We start from the raw sequence: 21,376 nt of genomic DNA on the forward strand, positions 1-21,376 counted from the left end.
GTGTACAACAGAGAATCCAAAGCATGCACACTGCACAAAATTAGAAATATATGCACAGTAATAACTGCATTTTCAAATACCTTGTGAGCTTCCTTCAGATAAGCAGATTGATACTTCATCATTCCTATCATTATCATCCCCCACTTCAGTAGCAGTTTCCTCTCCTGGATTAAGTGCTGATTTAGAAACAAACTCAGATTGATCAGAGAAATCAGCAGGACCTCCTCTAGGGGGTGGGACCTCAATCCCCATTAAACGGTATTTCCGTCTTCGATTCCCAATCCAAGTCTTGTAAGAGAAATAAACATGAATGATATCAGAAACTATAACAAAAGCAACAGGCCCACAACCAAGTGAAATTAGCACATCTATACTATAGGAACAGGAGCGTAGCCAGTAATTGAAGGGAGGTGATTATTCCCCCGTATTTGACTCTCATGAGGCTGCTTCCCAGCATACTGTCCAGGCTCAGTCCTCCAATTCAAGGGAAAAGGGAAGGTGCACAGCAAAAGGAAAAGAAGCAATAGTCACAAGTCGCAGCAAGAGAAGCTCTGACTGGAATTAAGAAAAAAGAAAAAATAATGCTTCACAGTGAGGCACTGGAACAGTTTGTCCATAGAATTCTTGGCATCTCCAACCTTAGAGGTACTCAACGTTTTACTGGACAACATCCTGAGAAACCTGACCTAACTCTGAAGTCAATCCTCCTCTAAATAAAGAGTAGCACTGGGTGACCTTGTAAGGTCCCTCCCCACCTAAATTATTCAACAAATTTAACATAAGATCTTCGATCCAGGTTCTCCCACTTCGCAACTTCCATGAGGGGACTAAAGCATCCAGTGATCCAAACAGCCCTCCTGTTCTAGGATATTTTACAGCACGGAAGAAATTGTCCAAGGTGGTAGCTCTACATCACTACACTTTGATGACAGAACATAGCAGAATTTGGCTCAGAGCAATATTATCCTTCAGTTGTCTTTGGTTGGAAGACAAGTCTTTAAGAAACATTGCTTGCAGTTAAGGTATATAAGAGTATACTGTAAACAGTGGTGAGAGATAAAACAGGTCCAGAACCAAGGAACTTGGAAAACCATTCATGATCAGATGGTATGGCTGCTTTAAGTTCATTTTACATCAATAAAACTGGCAGTCTCAAAAAAGAAAAAAAAAAATCAAATTCAAAATTCTGCAAGTGTATCTGTATAATTGTTATTAATTTGCTTTCTCTGATAAAGAAAAGAATACACTAAAAATTATTAAAAACTCAAAATAGACTTTAACATGATGTAATAAGAATTGTCCGTAACTCCTCACCTCTTACTCTTTCCCTTCCTTTGCATTACTCGGGCTTTTGACTTCTCATCCAATCTCATTTCTACTTAACAGCTCTTGTTCCCAGACACTTAGTTCCATCCAAGTAAGTTCTCCACTGGCATTCAAAATCCCTCCTCAGAGTCAGCAATCAATGTCTCTGCCAACTGCTAACTCCCAGTCTTCTTGACTTGGCTCTCTCCCTCCTCCACACCATCTACAACACAGTCGGGGCAGTGCTGACAGCGCTAGTGGGACCATCTTCATTGTGCAGTGCTGGAATTTCTGGATTGCTAAAATTACAGGTATCTCCATTTATCTAAACTACCTCTAGAAAGCATAGGCAGTTCCTACTTTTGAAAACATATGATCATGGCGTGGCAAAATGCACATCCCTTCCATAAGGTCTACGTTCCAACAGAGTTTACCAACCACGTTAAAATAATACAGGATTTTTTTCTTTAAAGATACACTAAACAACATTACTCTGTCTTTATTTCAGAAATACCTGCACTGTTCCTCTTCCCCATCACACTTTCTTTAGCTACAGTTCTGATAGCATGAAAAAGTTCAGTAAAAAAGGTTTTATTTATACTACCTTGATTATCAAATAGAAAAATTAAGAAACATTGACAGCAGTCCCAACTATTAAAATGGTTTCATGCTGTGCCAGCTGAGTTTTTTTTAATTAGCTAAAAGATGACATGCTTAACACTATTTTTGGCAAATCATTTTTGTTGGGTGATATTCGCTTTCCCAGCTTATTGATTTTCCTCTTTGAAGAATGCAAACGAGAAAGCTACCTAGATATTTCTGTACATTACATAGTCTGGGAAGAAAAAAAAAAAAAAAAAAAAAAGAAAAAAGTATCCCCTTCCAGATCTATTTCTCTTTTTTTCCAAACACTGTATTGCCATTCTTTAAGTTTCCTCATAATCTTATGATGGTAATAAATAGTGCTAACAACTGCAAAATTTAAAAGCAAATCTACTTCTTTTTTCTAAAAAAATTCAGCAAAAAACTGAGTCACTTGGGAAAGGAAGATCTTACTTGTCTTTTTACATACCCTTCAAGGCAGAAAATCTTTCATTGAACATACTGAACATGTCATAGAAGATATTTTTATAGTGTCTCAAATTAAAATGGGAAATAAAAGCAAAAAGCTTCCTTATCCTGCATGCTGCATTTAACAGTGAATATTCTGGAGCAGTAAAATGAAGAATGTAAAAGCAGACTAGCATTTCTATGTAGGAAAGCATGTAATAATTCTAATTATATCCCTAAAACATTATCTCCTTAAGAACTTCAAACAAGATCTGTAAAGTGCACGTGATCAGACCCCTTAAGCCTACTTACTGCAGCCAGCAATGAACTCAGCAGCAACTCCCTCAGCTTACAGGGAACAGATGACCAGCAAGAGTTAGGGCAGAAAAGCGAGCGGGCAGGCAGACGGAGCCAGCATATGCCTGCCCTCAGGCTGCCTATAAGTAAGTGGACTGGCAGGGAGCCACTTGAGAAGCGTGATTACAGCTCTCCAGATATCGAGGTTAGGGTGTCAACATGCTAGAAAGATTCTAGCTTGGAACCTTCAGAAATCACACTTAATTGAAAAAGTGAAGATGGGATATTCTGAGTTGTTTTTCCACTGTGTCTTGATCCTAAACTGGATCTAGATTAGGCCTAGAGCCCCCAACAAGAAGAGCGTTCGTCAGCTGTGAAGAATGAGTGGCCTTTCTGCTGCAACTGCGTGATGTTGTTGCTAAACTCAGACTGAAGCACTACCTTCCACAATCCAGCCTTAATCTGATGAGCTGCTGGGAAACAGCAGGGGGTGTCTTTAGCCTGTGGTGGGTGCCTAGGAGTAGCTTTTGACCTTTTATGAATGAAAGCTTTATGTTCTATTAAAAAGAGTCATGCATTTTCCTTATATTTCTCACAAATTTTTGAGGAGTTTGATAATTGTCATCCGACTTTCTCAACCATCTAGTGTCTTGCTGTCAAGGCAGCTATTCTGCTTTCAGACACTATTTTGGTATGGATGAATAAAATTAGTAAAGAGAAATATAAAAATGTGTAACTCCCCCCATACTCACTCCCATAGTGGCAAACATTATCTTTCCTTGTACTGGAAAGCACATTTGACACTGTCTTTGTACTGGAGATCTTTCAGGCCATTATGAGTCACAAGGATCAATCATTTGTATGTCTGGAATGGCAAAAAACATGGACATGGACAAAGCAGGAATTCCCTTTTTAAAAAATCTATTAAAAAAGGGAAAAATGAGGACATGTATTTAATTGTATTAAAACTTGTGATATTATATGCATATATAAATATTTTACAGTTATCTATGTATATATTTATATAAAACTATATTATTTACAATATAGTTTTATTTTGTGGGTGTATTATTTGATGTATATATATTTCATTGGTTTTGTGTATATATATACTTATTACTACTTCACATATACTACATTTATTTTATTTACATCACAAATGGAGAAAGAGCTGCTAGCTGCACGCTGCCTAGAACTGAAGGTACAGTGAAACGCAAAGGCAGCAAAGTAGTGAAAGCAGGAAGCTTTTTCCAGAAGCATCCTGAGTCCAACTCCTGTTGGCTGAGCCTGCAGTGGAGGGTAGAGCTGCTGTCGTTCACTCATGCCTCACAGCTGACTGCGTCGTTGCCGAGTCCTGACTCACGAGAAGGAGACGATGCCGCACACTTACCTCCAGACCTCAGTGCTTCCTACCGAAGCAAACGCAGGTTGGCAGGTAAGGAGAGACACGATACGATGTGCCTATATAGATCCCAAAACAAACTTAGGACAGATCCTCTAGAGCACATGATGGAAAATACCTGTCCTACAGCTGGGACACACACAACATGCCTTAGAGAAAAGACAACAGGAGTCACTGAAGATCACGCAGGTGCTGTAGCATTAATTCATCCCTTACAAACAAAAATCATAATTCAGCATGGTGAAGGACCAACCTCCATCTAATTCTTGCTATAGTTCTCAAGTCTGCCATATAGAGGAACCAGAGGCAGAGTTAAGACAACACTGGTGACAACACTAGTTACTATGAGGAAAAGAAATCTTTTTGTTCATTCGCGTGTGCATGTTCTAAAATAGGTTACGCCAGAGAGTCTTAGGGAGTTGATTAGAGCCTAGTACATCTGCCCTGAAGACAAAAGCACTTCCAGCAGATGCTATTGAAAGATGTGTACAGAACTCCATACTGTCATCCTGTGCGTGCCAATAAGGATGTTCTTAAGGGAACAAACTAAGGGAGGTGAAGCATGAGTGTCAGTATTACTGTCCTATGAATAAGGTATTTCATATGCAGGAATCCATTTTGAGATGCTGTCAGTGGAAACAGCTTCACCTTCCAGAAAGCAAACTGAAGAGCTTGGAAAATATAGAGCAGCTTTATTCTCTACAGAGAAAAGAGTAATTCTTTTCGGCCTCCAAAAGCACAATTTATTTTTTTATAATTCATATGGGCTCAGGAAAGCAAGCAAGTAAATAATCGAATTAGCGTTCAATACTGGAAGTAGCTTTGGTACCATTTTGATATACTAACCCAAGAGAGATCTCCCCAAAAGAAGAGTTTCAAGTAAGGGCTCCTAGTTCCACTTTTGTAGCAACGTCAGAATTTTAAGAAAGAGGTGGAAAAAAAAGGATGAAGGCTGAAAGGACTAGTCACAATTGTCACACCTGTTAAGAGGGAAAGGAAGACTCTAATCACGTTTTTGTACTGACTGCAAAGACAGTCAGACTATTTTTTGAAGAATGGAAACACTCTGCGCACATGAGACACCCACAGTTTGAGAGTGATGATGTAGGTCTGGTAATTGGGAACACAGTGGCAACAACTGGTGCTGTACCAAACTTCCTGACTTCTGGAACAGATGATGGGGAGTGGTTCTCAGGAATCGGGTTATCCACACCAAACCTGTACTTTCTAAAGCAGTCCTTCCTCAATGACACCTATACAGACCATCAAACTGAAGCGACCGAGAATTCTCCACAGTACCCTTTGCCCTCTGTCACAGCTCAACCTGGCCTCAAGACAGTCTCGTAATATATTTTTTTCCTACTTTTGAGCATTTTCTTTCATATGTCTACAATGATTTTTTTCCTATAAGCATTAACGAGAAATATTTTCCCTGTATCTTTAGAAAGGCTTTTTTTGTGTTTCTTAATAGCAATATAAATAGCACTTTTCAGTCTTCTAGGATATCCCTAAACAACATAACACTTTTACTTAAAATCTTACTCAAAGCTAAAGAGAATGTCAAATGGCTCGTAGTGCTACTCCTGCTGCTGATCAATAAGACTCTTACCTGAGGGCTTTTTTCTATATATAGACTGCAGAAGGAGCAAGAGAGCACTTCCCAACGTGGTCATTCATTATGTAATACATGAAATCTATTTCAAGCTTCCTCATGAAATTTTTAAAGGCTTTCATCTGTCCTATTTTTGCTTCTGCGACAAGATAGGGGAAGACTCTGGATTTCTTACCCGCACTATTTCACAGTCAACATTTAATTCTGCAGCCACAGCTTCAATTTTCTCTCTGCAGACTGAGCCCAGGCTGGTCATACCATTGTCCCAGTATTTCTTTAGGGTAGCTAAATCTCGGTCACTAAATTGTGTGCGGTCCTGTAACTGTAAGATAAAAAAAAATACTGTTAGATGAAAAAAAAAATTCTGCTTATGCTGTTCATTTGATTTCCAGAGGTCTTGCATACAGTAAGACACACGTTATACTGTCTCCATGGCTTTTCTTCTCTTTTAACTCTCCCTTAAGAATTATTTTTTTTTAGTTTGTTTTTTTATCCAGGGCAGTACAGAGTTCCCTGGGATTTGCTTTAAAGGCAATGGCAGTGCTAATGCAAATTTAAAAGCACTTCAGCTTTGTTTCAACTCCACCTGATTTTTTTAATTTGTTTTATCTCATTCTGTAAGGCTTTACTGAAAATAACTGTCTTCCCCTTGTGCTGTTTACTCTCTCCACCCAATTTATGCAAATTATTCCTTAAGGCTTTTCAAGTTTCTCACCCTCCCCCACCCAAAGTTCTTTTATCTTACTGCAAACTACAATACATGCATAATTCAAAGGATTCTGAGTTCCTAAAGGGAATACTTTAATGTTTATTTGGTAAGCTTCAGAGTTTAAATTGGTTCCACTGTTTATTTGCGAGTTCCCTAACTCTTTGTGTATATTTATCAAAATATGTGATAGTGGATTACTGATATAAGGAGTAACACTGAGAAACAAATCCTAGGCATCCTACCGCTTCTTGAACTGTTGTGGGCATACACTATCATTCAAACTTACAAGCTTTATCAGAAGTTTTTAGCTCAGAATTTGAACTAAAATCTACAGTTTCTTTATACCAGCCCATGTTTGCGATCTCTCCTGCTATTAGGAGTACATAAATGAAATAATAAAGTCTGCACTAGTAAATTGTAGCCACGTGCCGAATTTGTCATTGTCATTATTTCAACAGTTGAATTTTGTAAGACAATCATTATTTCAATATCTGAAATCTGAGTTTGCTCATTTAAAAACTGTTAAAAGTTAGAATGAAATAACTTTAAAATAGAATAAAAAGAAATTTTGCAGAACTAGAATCATTTGACAATCTTGTACAGTTATCAGCTTCAATTTCTGCTAATCTTCAGAATATGGTAATCCTTGCGATTTTCTTCTTTTAAAAATTACTATTTCTCAAAACGTTAGAAGCACTTGAGTCTCCTTAATAGATGAATATAAAATAGTGGTATCAAAACCTTGTCTCCTGAAAATTATCCCAGGTGGTCCAGGAAAAAAAAACAAACAACAGAACTGTTGTAGACAAATATGGTCCATTATTAACTGCTACTAGGCACTGAGATATTTTCTTGGCAGAATCAGAGAAGCTGTTTTCACCCTGCCCATCCATTAGCCGGGATCGCAGGATGCGAGGAGGTCCTCGTGGGCACACCACCCATGCCGCCAGCGAGCGGCTCTCCTCTGCTCCTGCTCAGGAGATGCACTCCCAGATGGCACGCTGCAGTCTATTTTAATCTAAAAGGAATCCAGCTGGCATGTTTCGAGGCTGCTCTAGGATGAGAGGCAAAGTGCAGTAAGTGGCCTTCACCTCCAGAGCACCCTTCTGATCAAAGCCAAATCCCTGGTGCCCATCCACCCGTAGCAGATGCAGGTCTTCCTGCACGCCTGACCTGAGCTCCTCCTCCCTACAAGCCATTTTCAAAGAACAAAAGTAGAGTTATCTCCTGAATCACTGCAGCCGTTATCTCCTTTTATAGCTGTTGGAAAAATAGATTGTAACTTCTGAAAGTGATGGGAAGAGCTCTTTCTCGTTCTGCAGTCGGGGAGAGGCAGCCAAGTGCTGAGGAGAGGGAAGGCAGACAGGAGCGTGGCAGCAACACTCAAACTACACGGAGAAACAAGTCACTCTGGCCTGTCCTGCTTTCCTGAATGCACAGGTAGCTCAGGGCAACTTCACCTTCTAAAGTATACCAAGCATTTTAAAACATAACTAACTACGTAACATTCGCTGTTGGTTTTGGGAGAGTTCACTCTGACAACACTGCTGCAACAATCCACCACTCACACAGCTTACTGCGATCCGTACTTGCCAGGAAAATAAAATAGAAAGTTTCTTCATATTCAATATGCATAGCTTAAAGAAACAGCCCTGGAACATGCTGTGGAAATTCCGCCTCCCCAGCAGAGGGGTGAAAAGAGAGAAGCAAAAGGCAATCCGTCTCATATTCCTTCATCTGTAAGGAAGCGGCCCCAGTTAGTGCTGTCTTCTCTCCCCGAATTTGTTGCAATGGCCAAATGAGAACAAAACCCAAAGAAAGTAGAGCTGGTGTTGGAGTAAGTTCAGATATTTTCTGCTTGCCACATGATTTTCTAGTCATCTCAGAAAATGCTCCTTCTACTGAAACAATATAGGGCAAGAATACTTGCTAACAGAAAAGCCGTATATTTGTGATATGCAAATGGCCCCCACGTTAGACAAAAGACATGCAATAACTGACTGTAGAGTTACCAAAGGGATGGTGCTGTGGGAAGGGTGCAGGGGCTGCTCAGCTTTTACTTACTAAATACAAGGATTTTTAGTGGAGCAAGCAGTGTTCACCAGAACCACGGGGCCTTGAAAAATTTTACTTAAAAAGGCGGTGTCATATCTTTTCCATTTCAGGTGGATGTATATTAATTCTGATGATCTACTACAAGTGTTTTAATAAGATTCTTAGTAGATAAAACACTGTTCACTGGTTTTCACCTCACAGCTGCTATATAATTTTGCTACAAGACCAGGATTGTAGAGTCAGTCTCAACATCTTAGATCAAAGTAGATGTTTTAAAATTATGGGAACTCTCTGCAGCTACATTCCCAAAGTTGTCTTTTGCAGACACTTACTCTGGAAATGGAGAGGTCGGAAAGAAAAAAAAAAAGATAACTTAAAGCTTTTGCTTTACCTCGTCAAAAATGATCCCTAGTGTTTCAGGTGACAATATGTATTTCTGCTTTTTTGTTGCTGTTGCAGTTAGTGCCACTCCAGGTACTTTATCCTTTCACTCGTTCCTGAAGAGCTCGTGCAGCAGCACATGAATCACACTGACAGCAATTGCAGGTCAGAGAAGGAAATGGAGAACAAGTTTTTCCAGTCAACTGATATGAAAGAAAAAACAAAACCCCCACAACACTCACCACATGAAAGAGTCTGGAAAACAGGAACAAAACTGAGGGGAAAAACAAGCGTGTGTAAACAGAGGACTGTATGAAAAGTCAGGTCCCCCTCAGGGTTGAGGAGAGCAGCCTTACTGTGGTGCCTGGCTCAGCCACCCTGGCAAACTCAGCGTATTCTCATTCCACTTGAACGTTTCTACTTTCGAGTCCGTATCTCATTTTTGCCATTTTTCCCAACAAGATCAGCACTCAGTAACCTACTAAACACAGCCAAGCAGGTAGGAACTGAGCCTCTGAAAAGCTAGAAGCACTGTCTTCAGGAAGGTACATGTTGGCAGCATAAGCGATGAGTGTAATACAGCTGGCTGGTCTTTGCAGCAACGAAAGACAGAATCTTATCAGGTTACTGGACTTGAAATTTTACCATTGCCCCCCCCAAAAAGATTCTCGACATTGAAGGGCTGTGATTCACAAAGGAGTTGCTAAGAGGGTGGCAGGTCACTGGATATTAAGTGACCCGCAGGAGCGGTGTGCCGGCACACTTGCGCACAGTGAGTGTGAGCCCTTCACGCCAGCCCAGAGAGCGCAAAGGGAGATCATTGGCTTACTCCACTCTCGACTGCTGTGCCTCTGTAACGGGATCAGTCCCAACCCTTACACTCACTAGATGGACAAACTTTAGATCCAGACTAACTCACCTTTGTGTAACGGATGGTGCCATATGCCTTTTCATGAATTTCTTAGGGAAATCACAAATTACATTCAATTACAGGATCATCCCCTTGGCATAGATTATACGTAAGTTGACTCCTACATTATAAGCGGCTCAAAAATGACATAATGCTTTTACAAAAGTCAATGACTTCTGTGAGAAAATAAGGCGTAGAATTTCTGCACTGAACACCATCGATTTAGTTAATGACTGCCTCATGCTTAGTATCATCACAGAAACCGAGGAAACAAGAGAAAAACCCCCCAGTCCTACAAATATCGTTACATTGATGGTTATGCACCAGTTAGCATAGGAAAAAAATAACAAAAGATAATACTGAAAAGCATTGTATTTAGCACAACACTTCCCATAGCTGAAGACAAGTCAGTAAGTCGGTTTATATTTTTACTTCATTATAACAACCATTATGAATACAGCTCTCCTTTCCTTTTCTTCAGATCCCTTGCTTGCTGTTTCGAGGCCGGCTTTACCTTCGGCAGTATTAACTATTTGCTGAATGCTTTACATTTACCAGCTCTGTTGTCCACAGTTTGAAAAGCAGCGAGCAGCTTCTTCCAGCAGAAAATAGACTATCAACTCACACTGAAAAGCAATCCTTGTGTGCAAATTGAATCAGCAGTTCTGCCGAGCGCAGGGTTAAACCCTGCTTATCCCTTGACCTCTCAAGTGTAATAACAACATTCTTATAAGAGATGACCCAGTTTATTATAGACATTCCTGGCACTTTGCCGAGCCCCTCATACTACCCACTGTGCATGCAGTATTTGTGGTGCAAATCTAGTGTCTATAATTGGTATGAATAATTGCATTGCAGTGGAGTGTCCTTATCCTGCCTTTTATTAGAGCCTGCTTTTTTACATCAGTTTTTATGCATCAGTTGAAAATGTTTCAGGCCACATGCACAAAAGCTATACACAATCTTCAGCTTAGTAATAAAAAATGAAAGAACTAGAGCTTTAATATAACAACTATTGCATTTATGCCGCACCTGAGCACGGTATGTTGTTAACAAAAGTTATGTTTATTTAAATTGCAGTGAAATCATATTCAATCAACAGTTCAGTTCTGATGCTCTGTGATGAAATGTTCTAAGGTAATGGTTATTTCTAGCAAACAAATCTCTCGCAACAAATTTTAGTCACTACTGCTCAGAAACTCTACCACGGAGAAACAGCAAGCAATCTCACAGAGCAATACTTTTTTGGTATGTTTTAGAGGTTCTTTAAAGTTTAGTAAAAAGTAGAATAGGACACTTACCTCCAATGCTCGCTAGCAATCCCAGTATCTTATAAATTGGAGGCACTTCCTACTTTAAGTTACTCTAAATAAATACGTCCAATCTCCTTTCGAGCCCATCTAAGGCTAGCTTCATTAGATACCCACTCTTATACTGGAACAAATGAGTGCCTATTCGCTTCTCCACACTTGTCATGTTTTTAAAGCCCTCCATCACACTCCTCCACTCCCTCCCAGTTATCTCTTTTCAGGTCTGAAGAGATATAGCCCATTTGTTTGTTCACTATATGGCCGTTCTGTACCTTTGATCACTGTCACTGCTTCTCTGTTTTATTTTGGGAGGAATGGTAAGATCAGAAGAAGTGCACACAGCATTCAAGGTATGAACAAATCTTGGATTTTTTTATAGAAGCATAGTGTTATTTTGTTTTGTTCCCCAGTCCTAATGATGCCAGTATTCATCTCTGAACTTTGCATTACTTAATGTCTAACTGATTTATTTTTTTTGGAGGATTATCAATTCACATCTCAAGATCTTATTTCTACATAATGATAGTTATTCCTGAATCAACAAATCATTCTCATATGCTCCCTCTTTCCCATCTGCACCATTTAATATTACTGTAACTCTTCAGTTTATTATTTCTTGATAAGCACCCATGACAAGATACCTTCAATCTTCTTACGACAAAGAAATGTACCTGAAGGCTCGTCGCAAAGCAGATTGCTAGGAGTGAGTTGCTACTGCCAGCTTCCTTCAGGCAAAAAGGTGTCTGAAAATGGACTGCAAAGCAAATGGCATCTGAAGACACCCTTAAACTATTACTGCTAACATACTATTAGTGCAAAAACTGTTAAGATTTTTTGTTAGTGTTAAAAACTGTTAAGAGAATTTTTGCATCTTATCCCACTGGTTGGGTAAGCTTGAAGTTTGCTCTGATAGAAGGACTGATAAATATTTCATAGTACCATAGCTTGAAAAGAGCTGCAACTGCTTCAACACTCAGCCAGAGTTACATATATTCTGTTAATATGTGTTTCTAAACTGAACACAGCTAAGAAGAAAAAAAAGGGAAAAAAGAAAAAAAAAGAGGTATCAGTGCAATAGACTAGTCTAGCCAAAAAATTACCCTCTAAACTCCAGCCATCTCACTCCATAATTTCCAAAACCAACCTCCAATCCATACAAACTGACAACTTACTCTTCTACTTGACATTTTGAACTAGTTTGTTAAATAGTGAGCATTCAGCCTTCAAGTAAACTGAGTTTTAGACAGTAATTACCACGATTCTTAGTTAATCTACTAACGTCTTCCTCATACTTGACTAGAAAATCTGCTTTTCCAGTTCCTGGCCAGATATGACATTCTTTCCAGCCTGCTGGATCACAGCATACAATAAGCTTAAGTGATCTGTGGAACTCAGATGCAGCATGCCCTATAATCAGAACATGTATTTTGTCTGGAACTATGGTAGACTTGCCTTCCCTTTGCATTAACTGAAGGATTGCTGCTGGGAGTAGCAAAGAGCTGCTGTTCACAGCAAGACTGTCATGACATGTTATGCATGTTACTATCACCTAATGTAAACATTAACAAAGTTAAGTACCTTGAGCTATCCTGTGAAATATTTCATAGGAGGAGGAAAACCATTAACTGGTTATCCAAATGACACAGAAGAACAGGTATGAACAAGGACAGCATTCACAATTCAGCCCTGTGGAGATCTTCAGGTTGGCTTGTCAGTCTCTTTTGCTGAAAACTCTGACTATCTTACTCAGACATGCTGTCACCAACTTGACTAAAATACAGTTTTCTTCCTTCTGCCCTTCTAGGAGAGGAGAGGAATGTGAACGGGTGAAGAGAACTTCACAAGTTAATATTGGTATAGTTTTAAAACATAAGGTAGCTTTAATCCCTATGGGCGCTCATTGTACTTTAAAAGCTGCTCTAAAACATCATTTTCTCCAGCGCACGTAGGCTTACTGTGGCAGCAGAGAGTTTTTGTGAGATTTTTAGATACAGTCCAACAAGGTATTTTCTTTAGTAGTCATACTGATCTAACTGCCCCACCTAGTCTCCTCCACACAATCCAGCTGTCTTCCCCACAGAGAGACGAGTACAACTGGTGGCAGGTCTCACACTGACCTGGAGTTAGACCAGCTCCTTTACCTGATGCAAAGTGTGTCTACTGTACGCTTTCTGTGACTGGCAGGAATATGAGGGGAACACTTTAAATAAAATTCTGGAGATAGTAGCATTAAATAGGCAATGTTGAAAGAACAATTTAAAAATAAAAATCTAGCGCAGGAATCCTCCACTTATTTCAGATATTTTTTCCCCAAATATACATGCCAAACTGAGAGGCCAGAGACTTCAAGCTGAAGCTCTACGCAGACTCAGCTAACCCTCCTACGGTAGAGGTTCCACAAAAGGGCAGAAGTACACTATTCGGGAAGGTATGAAAGCCCTCGCTGCAATGCAGCGTTGCTCCAGGTAGGGGAAAAATACAAGACCAGCTTCCCTGTGAGTTTCTCCACTGAGGGCAGGGTTCCCTTGAAACCTCACATGAACTAGCCCAGACAACTGAAAATAAAATCTCACCCAAAATACATACCTACCTACATACCGTGTGATTTACTATGCCTGCTTCTGAAGGGTGATGGGCAGAAATAATTCTGAGACCTTAATCTGCTGTCTTAATGACTTTGTGTTTCAGACTTTATAAAGTCTTTACTAAGACCACTAGAACTACTTCTAATTAGAAATTTAAAAAAAGAAAAGAAAAAGAAGCAAAACAAAACCCCAACTCTCCTCCCAAAATAAAACTTCTCAACTAAGCCAGGCACAGCTTACCTAGAATCAACACTTATCTGCCAAGTTTTTCATAGTTAGCTTACTAAGGATCTACCATAAATACTAATCATTCTGCTAAGACATCAGATGACACATGACTTAAGCACAGTTAGTACACTCTAAATTTAAATGCAAAGACAAAAGTGAAGATATTTTCTTCCTTTTAATTCTCTTTAACCAGTATCTTCATTGCTATTTTTGAATCCTTGTTAATCCTTTCACCACACTGTGAAAAACGAAAAATCAATGCATTTGTAAAGGCCGATGCATCGCACATGCACCATGACAGACTACAGAACTCTCTGATTTCCAAAGACATTATCATGAATAACTGAGAGGGTGATATTTCTAGACTAATATTCATTAGGAGTCAGGATTACGTCATTTTACAGCATAGCTGAGCAGACTAGAAAGAGTTTCTGCAGAACTGCACGGTTTTTATTTCTCTCTTGATGCAGTTGAAGGACAGGGCAAGGAAAACAAAACATCAAGGCAAAAGATTAAAAATTCAGAGCATCTAAAAGACGATCTTCTCCATTTGAAACAAAATACAGATTAGCCTTTTTACTGTTTGAATGGCAGTAATTGCTATAATCGCAGTTTTACAACTCTATCCATTCTATTTCTGTTCCCTCACACTCTTTCTTCAAAAGAATTTCACATTTGAAACTGAAGTTTCCTAGGAAGTAGGAGTTTTTTTTCTCTCTTGTTGTCTTACACCTGTGCATATACAGCAGTTTTAGAATGCCAGCTCCTGAACTTGTCTCCTTAAGAAGGCTAATTATGCATTCAAACTCAAGAAATTTGAGTTTGTTCCACCCACAAATCTGGGAACAGATGCATCAAACTGGACTGTATTAGCTAACGGGTTTTATGCATTTTATTGATTTTAAAACATACAGGAGAAAAGGTCTAAGGAAAAAGAATTCCCTAATAAACATCCTTAATAAACAGGCACTTCCACATCCTTGAAGGTTTTAAACTTATCACAAAAATTTCTTCTATAGCTCGCGTCAGGTATCTCACCTGACCACCACGACTCAACCACCTACCCAGTGCTGGAAAGTAGGTGACAGCAGCATCATGTCCCCACTCTCTTCATTGCTCCCAGCCACATGCTCCTGCTGCCCACTTTGAGCTGGCTCTGGCACTCATCTGATCCCTACGTTCACAACCCATTAAAGACAGCAGAAAGACAAACTCGGCAGAGGAATATGTATCTGACAGGTCAGACACTTGACCTGGATTACCTTGCAATTAGATACTAGCACCAGTGCTATGGATGGGGTGGCAGTGCACCAGTACAGAGAGCGAGGGAAAAACCTCCCCTTTTCAACAGGGCTGTGCTGTGAAACCAGCTCAAAGTGAAACTGTACTCTAGGACGCTCACCAGCTGCTTGCTGTTTTAGAAGATCATTAAGTGATAGAGGGAAGGTGTCTTCCAGAAAAGGGCTACATTTAAAAAAGCCTACTCAAGAGAACTAGGACTTAGGGAAAGGAAGAAAGAGGGGGGGGAAGGGGGAGGAAGGGGAAGATGGCATGAGCAACAACAGGACTTGTATAAAAGTACTGGTTCCTCAGAGATGCTCTTATAAAAGTGCTCTATATATAAACAGAAATAAGTGATACTACCAAAGCCTGCAGAAACTAGAAGTGTGTAACAGTTGAGACCTAGCAAAAGTCTGAGAAAAAAAACCCACGATTGACGTGATAGTCCTTAGATTCCTACTTATACATGAAACACTATCAAACTCACACCTTTGGAAGACTACACAGAAGAACTGAAAATCATAAAAAAAGGAAAAGTACTGGGTATTGCAGGGAGGAGAAGGCAAGGAAAGGTTCTTCCACCACCTAGACATCGTTGCCAAAGCAGCACACATTGACAGTGTTTGGGGGGTTTGATGGAATAAGTCTGGTTATCATGACAGCCATCTCCCTAGCTACTGCCTCTGATACAGCTGGACTAATACGTAACAGCCTCTAGAAAGCTTAGTTGTACCATCCGATCTGCAGATTTAGGGTGTATTTTCATGGTACGCCAGCAGAATTGAGGTGTTCTTCGCAGAGAAGCTATCAGACTACTCTTGAGTGGAAATGCTGTACAGTAATCGAACAAAAGAGTTGGAGAGAGGTATTTTCCTGACAAAAGCTGTTTCATACCTTGTGTTATGCTTTGGAGTCATTTGTGAATTGAAGACACCAACCTGGCTGATTCTGCCTAATGTAAAATGACATATATGTGGATAAAATTAAATTTGAGAAAGTTACTACAGATAGCATGGACTAATTCTGTGCATGTGCAAAGCAGCTGAAGAGATAGTTATCCTCTTTAGCATTCAGTTGCCTCTCAATTAACCACCACTTCACTTTCATAATTAAAAAAAAACATATTCTGAGCTCTAAACTCTTAGTCCTTATCATTTCAGACATTATATTTCAGCTAATAGCACAATTCATATACTTGATTTAGGATTATGACCTTGACCTGGTTTTAAAGATATCCATCAACATTACAGTGACCGAAGCATTGTATCTGCAGGTAATGTTGGTATTAGTCAATGTATAAAGGAGGAAAAAAAAACAACCCCCAAAAAACCCCCATACCACACAAGCAGAACTGACATTTTAAAGAATACATTTAGATAAACTTTTCCTTCTTTCACTTGACACATTAGATACTTAGAAGGAAATATACTTACTGCTCTTTTTCTGGAACAACCTGTAATCCAAGGCACAGTAAGGTTTCCTGAAATCTGTAGAGGGGAAAAGGGAAACAGAACAGAAAACAACAACATCTTAGGTTGCTATGATAGCTAATACTGAGCAGCTTTCACAAGACCTCAATATTGTGCATTCAATTCTGATAAGAACGTCTTTAAAACAGGTTAGGATTTAAAAGCAAAACAGAGTCCCACTCAGCCTTACTGTTGCAAGACTAAAAATAAAACACTGTTTCTTTAGGGGAGGGTAAGTTAACACAGTGGCAACTGGGGTGTTTCTGTACTTTTGCTATCTCAAAACTTGTAATTCAGAACACCAGTTTTCATCTTCAATCTGTCACAAAACCAGTGAGATTAAGCAGACTGGAGTTAGGCAAGGGCGCAATGTCTGACAGAACTGCCGTCACATGTTTTTCAATTACATCAGTTTCAATTACTTTCAGAAAAAAAAAATACTATCACATTAGTAACTGAAATATTCAATGTCAGATATTAGGGATTTGCATATTAGCAGAAAAACTAAGGAGATGAAGCTGGAGAAGGAAGGGGAGGGGGTATGAAGGCAAGGGTTAGCTGCCTTGATTCCCACTGCTTCTCCATCATTCTCCGTCCAGAGGTCAGACTTCATTAAATAATAATCTTGGACTGTTTCCCCTGGTCATCTGAAACGTGTCATAGCCTGGAATATTTTAGGCTTATTTAGGATTCCATGTTCATCTTCTGCTGCAGACAAGCAATTCTTGAGAGACTAAACATAGCTCTTGTGAGATTAATCAATCTCAAGTCATTATAGGCACTATACATGTGAGGAAGAAAAATCTACGCAATTCTGATGACTATCAAACTACGTTAATAGATTTTGTATTTGGGAAGTGCTCTACTAATGAATCTTGCAGCACGAGCATAATCAAATATAGAATATAGAGTACAGTTTGTCTAGTGTACGAGCATATAAGATGCTTTTATTCTTCAGCCTTTTAGCTGGAAGCGCTTGGAGGTTACCTAAGGTCGGACACTTTCTCATGACAGCACAAGACGGGCTGAGGGCAGCTATAAATGAACACTCTCCCCTCCTAAGGGCAAGTCTACATCAGCTTGGGTGTCTAAAATACTTATTTCGTAGTTGCACACACACGTTTTAGAAATTCTGTATAAACAAGTTACATCTATTACAATTCCATATGGCACACAACAGCATCACACCACAGAATCTGCTGTAAATGTGTTCTCACTATCCACCCAGATGGCTTCTCTTCGCAAATTTAAAGCGGGGCTACAGAAAAAAGTGCTCTTCTATGTGAATAAAGCAATCAGTCTGGCAGAGCATTAACGGTTACTTGGAAGACAATTTCTAACAGGTATGATGCCAAATATAATCAAGTTTACCTCAATATAACTTCTTGAAAGACAACATGCATGGCAGTATTCTAAACTGGCTCTATAAAAAAGGCACAAGGGTTGGGGGTTTTTTTGGGGGGATGGTGGTATCTTTTGAGTGAGATGGATAGTTATCCTGCATCCACAGGTGTAACTCCAGCCCTAGTCCAACTGAATTGGACCATATAGATACCATGAATTGCAAAAATGACAAACTGAAATGCTCGTCTCAGAAAGATATTGTCTCAGAAACAGCAGCTGCTCTGGCAGCTGCTAGAGAGAGTTCAAAGGTACTGCAACACTTGTGTATTGCCAACACTGTACCTTAATTACACTGGCTACACTATATGAGGTCCCTACATAATCTTTTCCCAATTCATCTGTAGATTTACTGTCCCAAATTCAGATACAAACCAAGAGCCCCAACCCAGTCCCGGTTGCTGTGTTGCACTACTTGAGGCCACAGGCAGTGTTTCTGCAGCCTGCTCACAGCCCCACAGGCCCCCACGTTCCTGCAGCTGGAATTATTTCATCCCAGAAATAAAGCGCAGGCAACTCCTGTGACAAAGGTAACTCCACTTCTGTTACGAGTGTCAGGAAACAGAGAAGACCATGTGGCTTGCCCTAGCAAAAAGCTGTGTGGCCCAAAGTTAGCAAGAAAGTCCTCCTCTTGTCTTCAAAAATCTCTAGGGAAGTAAACAAATCACTTTGACACGTTAAAACAAACAAACAAAAAAAAGAGTCCCATTTCCTTAAAGTAAACTTGTATCTCATTCATATAAAGCAGGATCCTTAAAGCAAATCTTAAAAATAAATAAATACATATTATATCTATATCCTATTCTGACATACTGGCTGCAAGGCTTAGGATTTTCCCTTGAAGAAGACAGGGCTAAATTAGATAACTACGCTTCAGTGTGTATCACAAAGTAATTAAAAATACACACACTTTCAACAGTATTTTTGTCCCTGAGGGTTGGGGGGAGGAAACCAAGACTAAATCACAGTTCAGCCTTGAGGACCAACAAGAATAGCCTCTCTAGGTCAATACGCTTAAAGCCAAACTAAGAGAAGTAGGCTGAACAATTTGTTTACTGAAACTGCTCAAGCATTAAAATTGATCACTTTATTAAATTTACGCTTAAGTTACACTAACATGAATTTGATTAATTGAACCAGTAAGGAAGCTATAACTAATTGCTCATTAGACACCACACCAATGTACGACAGTAATTACTTCATCAAAACACAGATCACACAGTCCTGACTTTGAAGAAGCATGTGCTTGGATGTTTAACTACTGCCATAATCATGTAGCTCAGGTTTAATCTATTTTTAAATTTAGGATTTCCCTGAGTTTAAGGATTTTCATTCCTATGCCGATGGATGAATTGGCTAAACTAACTATATACATAAGAACTACACACGTACTTACATCCTGCATAAGTCTATCTGTTACAAAATCTATGTCTCTGGAATTTTTATGTATAAAAATTATTAAGCTATAAGGGGATTATTAAGCTACAAAGAGAGTGTCTACATGAAATAGCAGTCATACTGGACTTACTTAATTTTAAGGGGAGGACTTGGAGGAAGGGGTTAAAATATTGCAGAACCGATGATTTCAACAAAATAGTTATCCGCCTAGCGGGGTACACTATTTGCTACACGTGACTTCGAAGGCAGTAGGTGAAATTTTCTTGTCAACGTGACAAATGACTGTTGGAAGCGTCACTGTCATACTCTAACACCTCTTAAGATACAGAACTTACTTTTGCATTGTTCTGGAACGTGCTAAAAACTCTCAGCAAGGAATGCAGTGTTCCGGAGAAATCAGTACCATCATTTCTCCAACGTACTGGTGGGATCTGGCCCGGCTGTAGGACACTGTTCCTCTGCAGCTTCCACAGGGCCGTGATACTGTATGCCCTGACCCCAAAACTGTTGCCCTCCCTTACAAATTCTCTAATACTGAAGACTGTCATCTCAGAGGCTCACAGCATGAATGCTTACAGCAAGAAGTGAATGAACAGCAAGTTGCCCAATTTTTCCAAGGTTTAAAATTGTGGAAGGGCAAGGGATACCACGGGAAACAGGAGCTCCCTCAATCCAAGGTGCATTCCCAAATCCACAGAACAGGGTCTCTGGGAGACAGGCATGGAAGTCGAACAGGGTACAGATGAGTTCCTTACTTATCAAAAAAAACAGGTATGTTATTATAACATGGGAAAAAAATAAAAACAACCCAGAACAAAGTTACAGAGATCTCCTTGTTCTGATCCATATCACACCACATGGACAGATAAAACATCACCTACTGTGAACCGTTCGAGCTGTTTAAGACTCTGTATCTACCCCCAAAAAATCCCAAATCAAAGTTATTTCAAATTTCATTAAAAATTCAATAAAGTAGTAAGAACTAAGTCTTACTGATACTTTTTCAAGAGTGAAAAAAAGTACCAAGAGCACACAGCTGGAAGTATCAATAATATATTTCACTTCATGAAACTTACGAAAAATTTCCTTAACTGCACTATGCGCTATTGCAGCTTTACCAGCCCTTTATCAAAAAGATGTGCACATCTACAGCTTTTCTTCTCCCATGAAACTGGGATGTCAAAAGTAAACAGCATTTAATGAATTTTATAACTCAAGTAAGAACAGTAATAGCAAATACTGACAGACTGAGAGAAGGGAGAAAAGGAAAGAACAGCTCATCTAAAGTGCTCAGCTTAGAAAAGGCGATAAGAATTGCAGATGTCCCATCTACTTCACAGAATCTAGTTCAGCGTATGTACGCTCCTCAAACCTAAGGTTTCCCAAGAAAAGCAATAATTCTGGTGAAAACTGGTAGTTACTTGGATTCAAAAGCTTTCTTTCAAATGCTCACATGAGATAGGAACAAGTCAGCAAAAAAAATAAATAAAAAACGCTTCACAAAGTATTGTTCCCTATACTAGTGAATAATGCACAAGAAAAGATAGTATGTTGTTTATATGGTTCACTTTCATGATACACTAAAAAGGTAGTTACAGGCAAATGCACAAAGATAACCCACACAGTATCACATCCTGTCAATCTTATTATTTTTACCTCAGTGTCTCTAGACTATGTCATGCCACATGATATAAAAATCCATGAAAAAAAATAAATCAATTTGGATGTTTCCTTTACAACTCTCTCTCCTCTAGTTAAAATAAAAAATAAAAAAAAAATCTAAGTGTGTCAGTGTTGTAGCTTCTTCTGAACATCTTTTAGTTCTTCAATAATCTGCATTTAATATTCTCCTCTCTGTATCACTGAAGGGACACTATTACAGGATAAGAAAATAATGGGATTGAATGTAAAACCATTTTTGAATTAGATGCTGCGGGAGAGGATGAATTGCTCACCTAGTGCCTCCCATCACCTTAACTGGCT

The 21,376-nt window shown here is 39.3% G+C and overlaps 1 protein-coding gene across 7 annotated transcripts in view; it reads right to left on the bottom strand.

Annotated features, from left to right (window-relative positions):
* The window catches only part of HDX (highly divergent homeobox), a 53,279-nt gene that overhangs the window by 16,823 nt on the left and 15,080 nt on the right, over positions 1 to 21,376 (bottom strand). For all 7 annotated transcript variants that reach the window (XM_063346003.1, XM_063346001.1, XM_063345997.1 and 4 more), the window contains 3 exons: positions 16,559 to 16,612; positions 5,842 to 5,988; positions 81 to 288 (listed from right to left, as the gene is read on the bottom strand). In XM_063346003.1, the coding sequence (XP_063202073.1) occupies positions 81 to 288; positions 5,842 to 5,988; positions 16,559 to 16,612 (409 nt within the window). The remainder of the gene's footprint in view (positions 1 to 80; positions 289 to 5,841; positions 5,989 to 16,558; positions 16,613 to 21,376) is intronic.

Source organism: Chroicocephalus ridibundus, chromosome 9, assembly GCF_963924245.1.
Source record: "Chroicocephalus ridibundus chromosome 9, bChrRid1.1, whole genome shotgun sequence".
NCBI classification, from domain to species: Eukaryota; Metazoa; Chordata; class Aves; order Charadriiformes; family Laridae; genus Chroicocephalus; species Chroicocephalus ridibundus.